The 10902-nt window shown below is 39.8% G+C and overlaps 1 protein-coding gene across 1 annotated transcript; it reads left to right on the top strand.

The window, feature by feature from the left end:
• The first annotated feature begins 436 nt into the window (after positions 1-436).
• Positions 437-10658, top strand: LOC131192387 (cystatin-F-like). Its single transcript, XM_058171495.1, has 4 exons — positions 437-554; positions 3103-3275; positions 8228-8347; positions 9911-10658. The coding sequence occupies exons 1-4, from the start codon at positions 485-487 to the stop codon at positions 9986-9988; spliced, it is 441 nt and encodes a 146-aa protein (XP_058027478.1). The 5' UTR covers positions 437-484; the 3' UTR covers positions 9989-10658.
• The last annotated feature ends 244 nt before the right edge of the window (positions 10659-10902 follow it).

The following is a 10902-nucleotide window of genomic DNA, read 5'->3' as shown; positions in this document are numbered from 1 at the left end:
TCATTCAAACCAACAAACCAAGTTTTGTAACCGTAATGTTACAAATATCTACCAGTTCCTTTTCTGTTCTGAAAAAAAGTATGGATTTTGCAAAGGCAATTATGCAGAAGTTAGGAAATCACACGGAAATTGCCACTGCAGTCCTAATGACTTCCACAAAAGTTTTTTTTTTACTCCCAAGTGGGATAGTTATCTGCCAGCTCATAATATACAGCATAAATAAAGCACCATTTTTGGAGGCAAATTATTCCACTGTGTGCATTTGTTTTACCCTTTTCTAAAACTACCCAGTAAAACTGTTAATCAGAGTTATGGAAAAAAAGAGAAGCTAACAGAAGTTATACCTTTTTTAAAAAAAACACAGGCGGTTTCTGACCAATGAGAATTTCTGAACAGGCAGTGAAAAATCCCCATTTCCTGTTTTGGGTGAAGGTACGAAGTTGCCACTTTGCTCCAATTCTGTTTATGGTAAAGCAAGACGACAATGTTCTTTGGATGGAGGGTGATTATTCTTTGCTTTCTGCTTCTCTATGGTGTGCCCAACTCTTCAACTGGTAAGATCAGGATGTATCTTAAATATTCTGAATAGTTTGCGTAACAGAGGGAATGCTGGTCTTCCTAATGCTGTTTAATATTGGGTGGATTGTTAGCTTATGAGCACACAGTTGAATAATTCCATTTCCATAGCCAGGTTATTGCAAAATGTCCTTCAAACAGGTGGATTGTTTTTTCCACAAGTTTATTTTAAAAAAGTATGACAACTTGATGAGTACCTTTGTGACATAAGAGACTCTGGAACTCTCTTATGCTAGAAGGTTCTCATTGCTCATATTGCTGTGCTGTCATTATTTTTATATTATTATCATCATGATACATAGTTCTACCACGGAAAAATGCAGCATTTTATTTTTTTATGGCTCATTTTGTACGATCACCAACAAAACAAATTAAATAAACCATTCAATGAGAATGCACAGAAAAAGCAGAGGCAGGAAGCTTTAAAATGATCTGGGGATTGATAAATTGCTAACTTGCTCCTTCCATTGTAGTGTTCATTTAAAGTAAAATTAAATGAAGCTACATTAGAAATAGATGCAGACTAACATTTACGTTGTTTTAGATGTTTGATATATGGAATATTTAATATATGGGCATAAGTGACATTTTCCAGGGGAAGAGGAAACACAGTACATGCTGATGCAAATCGATACTTGAGTGAGCCACCCACTAAATTCTTTTACTTAGTATTTTCAGTTGCAAGTACAGTATGTCTTACTGATAACAACAAGCAAAACAGGCAGACAAATGGTTTACTTATGGTCTAATACTGGCTGGGCTCACAGGCAAACTAAACCACAAAGTAACCAACTATATTTTAGTTCAGTGTGCTATTTTAATTTAGCAAAGTTGGAGGGAAGTAAACATCCAGCCTAAACCCCAGTCTAGTGAAGGAACTAGGAAAAAAAAAACAGATCCAGGAAACTACAGACCTATCAGTCTGACCTCAATACCGGGGAAGATTCTGGAAAAGATAATCAAGCAACGAATCACCGAACACCTAGAAGCAAACAAAGTAATAACCAAAAGCCAACATGGGTTTGTCAAAAACAGATCATGCCAGACTAATCTTATCGCATTCTTTAACAAAATGACAAAATTAGTAGACCAGAGGAATGCTGTTGATATAATTTACTTGGACTTCAGTAAAGCATTTGATAAAGTAGACCATAACCTACTACTAGATAAAGTAGAAAAATGTGGGTTAGACAGCACCACCACCAGATGGATTCGTAACTGGCTGACCAACCGCACTCAACGTGTAGTCCTCAACGGAACTACATCCACATGGAGGGAAGTATGCAGTGGAGTACCCCAAGGCTCTGTTTTAGGCCCAGTACTCTTCAACATCTTCATCAATGACTTGGACGAGGGATAGATGGGGAACTCATCAAATTTGCAGATGACACCAAGCTGGCAGGAATAGCCAACACTCCAGAAGATAGGCTCAAGTTACAGAAAGATCTTGACAGACTTGAACATTGGGCGCTATCTAACAAAATGAAATTCAACAGTGAAAAAGTAAGGTTCTACATTTAGGCCAAAAACAAAATGCACCAGTACCGTATATGTGGTACCTTGCTCAATAGTAGTACCTGTGAGAGGGATCTTGGAGTCCTAGTGGATAACCATTTAGATATGAGCCAGCAGTGTGCAGCAGCTGTTAAAAAGCCAACACAGTTCTGGGCTGCATAAACAGAGGATAGAATCAAGATCACGTGAAGTGTTAGTACCACTTTATAATGCCTTGGTAAGGCCACACTTGGAATATTGCATCCAGTTTTGGTCGCCACGATGTAAAAAGATGTTGAGACTCTAGAAAGAGTGCAGAGAAGAGCAACAAAGATGATTAGGGGACTGGAGGATAAAACATATGAAGAACGGTTGCAGGAACTGGGTATGTCTAGTTTAACAAAAAGAAGGACTAGGGGAGACATGATAGCAGTGTTCCAATATCTCAGGGGCTGCCACAGAGAAGTGGGAGTTGGGCTGTTCTCCAGAGCACCTGAGGGTAGAACAAGAAGCAATGGGTGGAAACTGATCAAGGAAAGAAGCAACTTAGAACTAAGGAGAAATTTCCTGACAGTTAGAACAATTAATAAGTGGAACGACTTGCCTTCAGAAGTTGTGAATGCTCCAACACTGGAAATTTTTAAGAAAATGTTGGATAACCATCTGACTGAGATGGTGTAGGGTTTCCTGCCTGGGCAGGGGGTTGGACTAGAAGGCCTCCAAGGTCCCTTCCAACTGATGTTATGTTATGTTATGTTAACTCACTATAACATTCAGCCTGCAGGAAAGGAAAATTGATGAGTTTTTAATCTTTTCAAAGCTCAATGAGATTGGAGGATATTTTGTTTCAGGACTCCTTGAGTTATCAAGGGCACAATATCACTTTGAGAGGACACAATGGGCACTATAGGTATTCTTATGTGCATTAAGACTTATATTTTATCAAAAGAAATAAATCATCTGATAAAATATTTCTTCCCAGGCTGAGAGTTTAAAATAATTGTCCATTTATAAATTGTTATTCTTGCACAGGTGCCCCTAGGCAGTTCCCTAATTCATTGATTCAACCTGGATCTCCTTTCCCTGTAAAGACAAATGACCCCAAAGTTCAAAGAGCTGCTAGGCTTGGGGTTTATAAATACAACAACAGTTCAAATGATATCTTTTTGTTCAAAGAATCTCACATAAATAAAGCCACAATACAGGTAAGTACAGTTTGATTCTTATGGCAATAAATGCAGTTCATTCCTTTGCTAATTAAAAATGCAAAACATAATCTGTTTTTTTGTTTCTGCCCTAGTGGGAGGGTTATTTTTTTCCCTTGAGAAATGGTACAGGTCACTGATAAGGAGGCTATAGAGCACTGCACACCAGAACAACCTAGACGCAAGAACAGTTTTTTCCTGAACGCCATCACTCTGCTAAACAAATAATTCCCTCAACACTGTCTAACCATTTACTAAATCTGCACTACTATTAATCTTCTCATCATTCCCATCATCCATCTCCTTCCACTTATGACCGTATGACTGTAACTTTGTTGCTGGTATCCTTAAGATTTATATTGACTGTTTCAGTATGACTATCATTAAGATACTTGACAAATGTATCTTTTCTTTTATATACACTGAGAGCATATACACCAAGACAAATTCCTTGTGTGTCCAATCACATTTGGCCAATAAAGAATTTTCTAGTGTTGCCTTCTCTGTGTTTCCAAGGAGGCTTTTAATATGGAAAAAAGGCTTAAGGAGCTTAGAGCTTTTTCTTAACTTTGAATTTAGCCTGATCACTAAATATATTCTATGCTGCCCATCCATGCTATGAATCTAATGCCTAATCTAATCTAATAATAATCTAATAAGTTGTTATATATCTATTCCTATGTATATTATGAATCTAAGTCATAGAGTCCTATAAACATGTCCCAAAAATGCTTCTCAAAAGAAAACTGGACTTTTTTTTCCCCCTTGAAAATGTTTCACTTCTCATACAACACCTTCTTTATTTCATGAACTGAAGTTCTTGGATGGGAAGTGAAACATTTTCAAAGAAAAACCCAAGAAAATCCAGTTCCCTATTGGAGAGCACCTTTGGGATAACCATGATGGGAGGATTGTCCCCTCCTCCACAACTTTCTCCAATGAAATTTTTTGGTTGGTTTATCAAAATATAAAATACATTTTCTTTAAAAAAAGTAATAGAAAACTAGGGGGAGGGGGAGGGAAAAGAAAAAAGATACAGTGTAAAGAGGGAAAAGGAAAGAAAAAGGCACCAACGTCCTCTTTAGCGCAGTAGAAAATGACAACATTACAACCGCAACTTTTTATTTTTATACAATAGTATGTACAAGCCATTTCTATAACAATAAACCTATCTAATTAGCAAAAACATAATCAAAGTTTCAATTTTTTTTTTTCATTGCAAGCCCAAAATCTGGAAGCAATTTCAAAATAGAAACAAGGTTAGATATATTTTCTTCCTTGGATAAAAGAATCAATTTGACCATCTCTACTTCTCTTTGCTGTGGGGAATAATATATGCTTCTGTTAACTCATTAATCTTTATCATAGATATTAGAGGAATCTTCTATATTATTTCAATTTAACTCTAAAGGAAGAAAACACTTTATCTAGTTTTGATATTTTACTAACTTTAAAAAATATTTAAGGATTATATATAAAGGGGGAAAAGAAACTATTTTAAACCCAGAACCCAAAACTACATTAGAGCTTTCATTCAATTCACAGCAATATAAATCCAATTAACTCCAATTACCTCACTGAATTCAAATTTCTCCCTTGATTTTATCCTCATGGAGTAAATCTTTTTCTTCTCTTATTTTCAAATTTAATCAATAGTATTTTACAAACTTTGGGAATTATTCAACATTGCATAAACAGATATAAGATATGCATTTACAAACTCATTGTATATATACAAAACTAACTTAAAGCTTTCTTTCAATACATATATTAAACTTATAAAAATCCATCCTAACTAATTATGTCATTAAATTTAAGTCACACCCTTCAGTTTATCTTCACAGAATGAAATCTTTTTCTTCTCAGGAGTGTCTATCAAATCTCTTTTCTTCAAGAAATTCTCAACCTTATTTATATCCATGAAAAAAATGTCCCAAGTTGTTATGTTAGATGTTGTAGATTAAACTGGAGGAATTCCCATAGAATAAAGTCTCCTTCTCTATGATGCCTATCATATCTTTTTTTTCCTCAAAGAATGCTTGACCTTGTTAATACCCTTGAAGAAAAAGTCCCAAACTTGACCTCTTAAAAGTTGTGAACTTGCATGGCATTCTTGTTTCAGTTGCACTGAGAGGGTTATATTCAAACCATCATCATAATAAAATCTGGTGTCAGATTTATATTCAAAAAATACAGTTCAGTTATTTGCATTGTCCAGCATTTGTAGTTGAATTGATACAGTCGATTGATAATTTTCTACACCTAATCTTGTTCTTTTTTTAATATCCTCTGTATAATTAGTATCTTTGGACCCTAAATGATGTATGGTATAAATGATTTTCTGTATAGACCCATCAAAAATTTCCTTGATGACAGACTCTAGTTCAGAGTTAAACATTTTCATAGCTTCCACTAGTGGTTAAAAACAAATACTTATTTATTTTTCTGTTTGTTTATTCCTTTTACTAGACAGAGTTCATGAAAATTGGAAAATTTCAACCAACACAACAAACCAACACAGACAGTCCTATAAATATTTTTTTCTCATTTGTTGCCTGGGCTGTAACAAATTTTTTAACCACATTGAAGTCTATTGGGTCTATTACTACTAGCTGTTATTCTGAGGCAGGGGTGAAATCCTACCGGTTCGGACCAGTTCAGGCGAACCGGTGATGATTTGGCATCGGTTCGCTGAACCAATAGCAATCTTCCCTGGTGGCCCCGCCCCTGCCCGCTGGCTCAACAGGTGCGTCGGGGCCATCTTGCCCACTGGCTCCGTGTGCTGCGCTTGGAAGGGGCTGCCACCACCGTTCCTCCCTCCCTCCCTCCCCGCCTGGCTACAAACGTCTGCCTGCCCTCCTGAAGCACCACCACGGTGGACAAAAAACCCCATTGCGCCACGCCTCCTCCTGCAGCCAAGCATGTCCAGCCGTGCGTGCCCTTTCCTCAAATGGGCTGTGCATGGGGCACTTGGAGAGAGAGAGAGAGAGAGAGGGAGCGAGCAAGAGAGCTCTCCAACCTCTGCTTTTGTGTGTGTGTGTGTGAGAGAGGGAGGGAGCAATCTGAAGCTGGGGCACCCAAACTTCTGGCAGCGGCAGGGGCGACTTCTAAGCATCCCTGAGTCAGCCAGCTCCACCTGACCTACTCCCTGAGTCTTGCCATTCTCCTCGCTCACCCCCTTCAAGCAACAGCAGGCTCTGCGGAATAACAGGGCCTCTCATTTTCCCACAGTGCAGCATACGCTTGCTACCTCTGCTTGTCTGCTTGCAAGCGACGATCTTCTTTGCTTCTCTTGGGACACTGGTGCGGGCCCCTTGCATGCATCGCTTGTCGGGGCTGAGCAGAGAAGCCACTGTCACACCAGTTCCCATTGCTTCCCCGAGCGCAGAGCTGAGGCCGTGCGCTTTCTCACCGGACTGGCCACTGGCACAGACTGCTCAATGCCCCACACGCAACATTGCCTAGCCAACGGTAGGGACGGAGCAGCCAGCCCAACTTGGGCTTGGGCTGGCTGGTTGGAGCAGCACTGCAGCTAAGGCCCCCACACCAACATTCATTGGTGCGCACAACTTTAGTTGGGCCATTCAAGCTGCCATTGCAAGGCCAGCTGCCTGGCGCAAACCCTCATGGTTTTTCTCCTCCTCAGCATAATCCTCCCTGCTCAAGCAGCAGTCCATGGGAATCATTCCTGTCTGGCCTTTTCTGCAGCATCCCCCTTCCCTCTTTGGATCACCCTGCAGGGAGGGGGCTCTGCTTTTGCAGAAACGGGGCAGGCAGTTTGTACAGAGGATTGGTGGGGGGATGCGCGGCCCTCCGGATGGAGAGCAGGGTAAGAGAAGACTCTGAGGTTTGCTTGGGCAGTCAAGCCAGAGGGAAATTCAAAGTGTTGGGGGCTTCAGAAGAGCAGAATATGTTTCAGAATGTGAAACGCCTGGCTCTAACAGTGAGTGATGTGAGCCCACCTGGTCACATGACCACCATGCAACACCCACCAAGCAACGCCCACAGAACTGGTAGGGAAATTTTTTGGATTTCATCACTGTTCTGAGTGCAGCTGAAACATTGGTTTTGCAGTCTTACAGTTGGAGTCTGGTGTGTGTGGGGGGAAGGACGGTATTTTACATCAGCTCTGTTTCCCCTTTCTTCCCATGTAGGTATGCTGGAATCCATCCCAGCTTCTTCTTTACCACCAACCGCCCTGCTCTTTCTCCTAGCAGCTACTGTGCCCTCTCACCTGCAACTTCTTTTGCTCCCACCCATGTATCTGCTTCCAGCAGATTCCCCCCATGCTCAGATGCCATCAGCCTATTCCTTTTGTAGTTGGAGTCCCACTCATGGTCCAGTGCTCCTCCTAAGGTCTTAAAGTCCATAGGGGAAGAAGAGAACAACAAAGAGAAGGAAGGCCTGAAGTTCACCGCTGCAAAACTCTCTTTGCACACCTGGCAAGATGGAAGGTCTCCTTCAAACCACCCTTGCTTCAGGCATTGGTTGTATTCTTGCTTCAGACTTTCTGAAAGAAATAAGCCAAGCTATTGTTTATGTCTTGCTCCAGCAGCTGTCACAGCTGTATTGATGGCCAGATAAACCAAGATGGTAGTCCTACTTTTTTGTTAATGTTGTTTTGGGTTGATTTGAAACCAGAAACTTCTTCCAATGTTCTCCAATTCCTGGGTACATCACTGTTTTTGGAAACAAGGAAATAGACCTAGCATAGAAAAGAATTTGTTTTCTGATATTATAGCCTCTATCCTTTGAAATTATTTTTAAAAATAATTAAACAAAATATTTGCAGATCAACTTGTGTTCAGTAGGATGCATGTTCTCAATTGCCTCCAGTTTCCTCACCATTTCCCCCCAATCTTTTTGACCTCTCTTTGGTCTTTGTTCTCTTTACTTTGCCTGTTCTCAGTGCTCTTTAATAATATGAAAACTGATTTTTTTTGTTTTTTTAGATTGTGAAAGGAGTGAAATATAGACTAAATGTTGATATCCGCCGGACTGTATGCAGCAAAAGAATAACGCATCCCAACTTGGACAGATGTGATTTCCAGAAGAACAAGATGCTGCGAAAAGTATAATATGTTCAACTTCTTTGCACTGTTCTAAGAAATCAGGGGTGGGTAGGAGTACAGTACCAGATCTGGACTGTGAAAATCTGGACAACCATTAGATGGCAGCAAAGAGCAATAATTTTCCATGTCTCCTCTTACCAATGGTCTAGAATTTTGCAGAGGATAACTAGTAGCAACAACTAAAGAGCTACTTCTCCACAATTCATTTGCATGGGATTAAACCCTAATAATTTGAATATGCAATCCTTTTTCAGCGTCAACTAATAATTCTAGTTCTTGCCATTTAGCAGAAACAATGTTGTTCAATTTCCTACTACATTCTTAACTAGAATGGTCTTGAAGCCTCTTTTTCATGCAGTTAGAAGAGTGTAAGCAAACATGGGAAATTCATGTGATTGGGCCAATTTATGATGGCAGTTGCAGTATTTCAGTTGCTGTTGTTAAGCAAATACTGTGCAATCGTTATGCAAGGAAATCATGTGATCATGTCTTATGACTTCCTGCCAGTTTACCCATTGACTTTGCTTATAGGAAGTCAGCAGCGAAGGTCACAGATGACTGTCACACAACCAGGGGATGCTGCAACTGTCTGAAAAGTGGACTGGTTGCCAAGTGCCCAGATTATGATCACATGACTGTGTGGAACAGAGGCGTCAAACTTGATTTCATTGAGGGCTGCATGAGGGTTGTGTTTGACCTCCAGGGACAGGGGTTGGCATGGCCAGGATGGGTGTGTCCAGCTCAATGTCACTCATGTCGCAGGCACCTATAGTAGCGGGAGTGCTTTGCTCAGGGTTCCTGAGCTCCGTTTTCGGCTGCCACAGCCTCCTGCAACCCCGTCAGCAAAAATGGGAGCTCTGTTTTTGCTGGCAGCACTGTGGGCCAGTCCTTTTGTTGTTTCCATGGCGGCCCCGCAGGCCAGATCTAAATACCCCACGGGCTGGATCTGGCCCCTGGGGCCTTGAGTTTGAGACCTCCTGGTGTGGAGATTGCAACAGATGTAATTTTGAGGACTGGTCATAAGTCTCCTAGTTCAGCACCAACATATCTCCAAATATTGCTGAACAAGTGGCCAGTAACCAAGGACTACCTGTTTGAAAAGAACATCATAAAAGGCTTTTTTGCTGAGACCTCTTCAGCTATGGAACTACTTATGATTACAGTATCCTGTCACTGCAGTGGAAGGAATTAAATTATGTTCATATATGCAAAAGAAAGATGGAGCAAATTGTTTCTGCACAGGATATTCTTCTAAAATGTATTAAAAGGAATGTACATTACTAATATTTATTTATTGTACAATATTTATTATTAAATACATATGCCACCTGACTTCCTATGATTCTTGGAATAAATTAGGTGGGAGAATTCCTTTGAAAGCTGTTGTTTCATAAGTTGACATTGCAATGAAACTATCACACTGACTGCCGGGCTGATTGCAAAAATACATCTTCTTATCTAACTTTTTAAACAGCTGATTATAGAATTGTAAAGCCGTCAAGACAATTTTCTGGCTTTTTTCTTTTGTCTGATTTAATGCCTTTGTTTGTTTTCCCCCCTCAGAAATTCACATGCGATTTCGAAGTCTGGCTTATCCCTTGGCAGCAGAAAGTCCAGATCCCAGTCATGTTCTGCCACTAATTGATATCTAATAAACTGTATAGATATTGCATGTTTACTTTTTTTGTCAACCACAAATTGTCCATAAAGACACTGGATTGCCAATAGCTGTGGAGTCTTTTGCTTTATTTTCTAATGGAAAATGACAAAATTATCTGTGATCACCCTTTTTCACCTATCTTGCTTTGAAGAAAAACTTGTTTTATATTGGAAGCTGGAAGGAATAGTTTCCTAAAACACATGTAGAATGTGATCGTATTTGGAGAAGTAATTTTTTTACCATCCTTACTACTAAAAATGGAAAGATTCAGTGTCTGGTTTCTAGAATTACTGAACAAATAGCACCATGTATAATATGCACCATAATTTCTCTAATTTGCATCATGTATAATAATTTAACATGGCCTCTTCCTGCTGAGTCATTGGTTGGTACTGATTCACTGAAACCTTTAACAGAAATGTACTGTATTGAGTGTAGAACAAAGGGAGGTCCAGGAAACCAAACTTGGTTGTGCAATTCTGTCTTTCCTTTAGCAGGTATAAGGGGAAAAAACCAGAAGTGATTGCATAACACGGGTTACGGTTATAAATGACAGACAGTGCGATCCTTCTCTCAGCCCAACATATCTGAGCTCTTCCAGAGAAAAATAGGAGCAAGCACAAAAGACTCCCTTGAGATTCTGAACAAAAAGCAGAATATAACTCTAATGCAATCCAAATGAATAAGTAAAGATCATTGACATTTTCTCCTGCCATTTTGAGAATGAGGATCTGATTTAAAAAAAAACACCAAAGTTAATCCAAAAAGCTTTTAAGTAGAAAGAAATGAAGTCTCTTTTTGGAATGAGGGACAGAACGTATTTTAACCTGTGTGTGGCATCTCTCCTGATGTTCACAGGACTGTTTATTGTGCATGCCTTCTTCATCTGTGCCAT

This window comes from Ahaetulla prasina, chromosome 2 (assembly GCF_028640845.1).
Source record: "Ahaetulla prasina isolate Xishuangbanna chromosome 2, ASM2864084v1, whole genome shotgun sequence".
NCBI lineage: Eukaryota > Metazoa > Chordata > Lepidosauria > Squamata > Colubridae > Ahaetulla > Ahaetulla prasina.
This window is presented reverse-complemented; position numbering and strand designations above follow the sequence as displayed.

Excerpts from the sequence above, each read along its gene's own strand:
- LOC131192387 (XM_058171495.1), top strand. The coding sequence starts at position 485 with ATGTTCTTTGGATGGAGGGTGATTATTCTTTGCTTTCTGCTTCTCTAT. Across the intron at positions 3,276-8,227 it reads TAAATAAAGCCACAATACAG|ATTGTGAAAGGAGTGAAATA; the intron begins GTAAGTACAGTT and ends TTGTTTTTTTAG. Across the intron at positions 8,348-9,910 it reads AGAACAAGATGCTGCGAAAA|AAATTCACATGCGATTTCGA; the intron begins GTATAATATGTT and ends TTCCCCCCTCAG.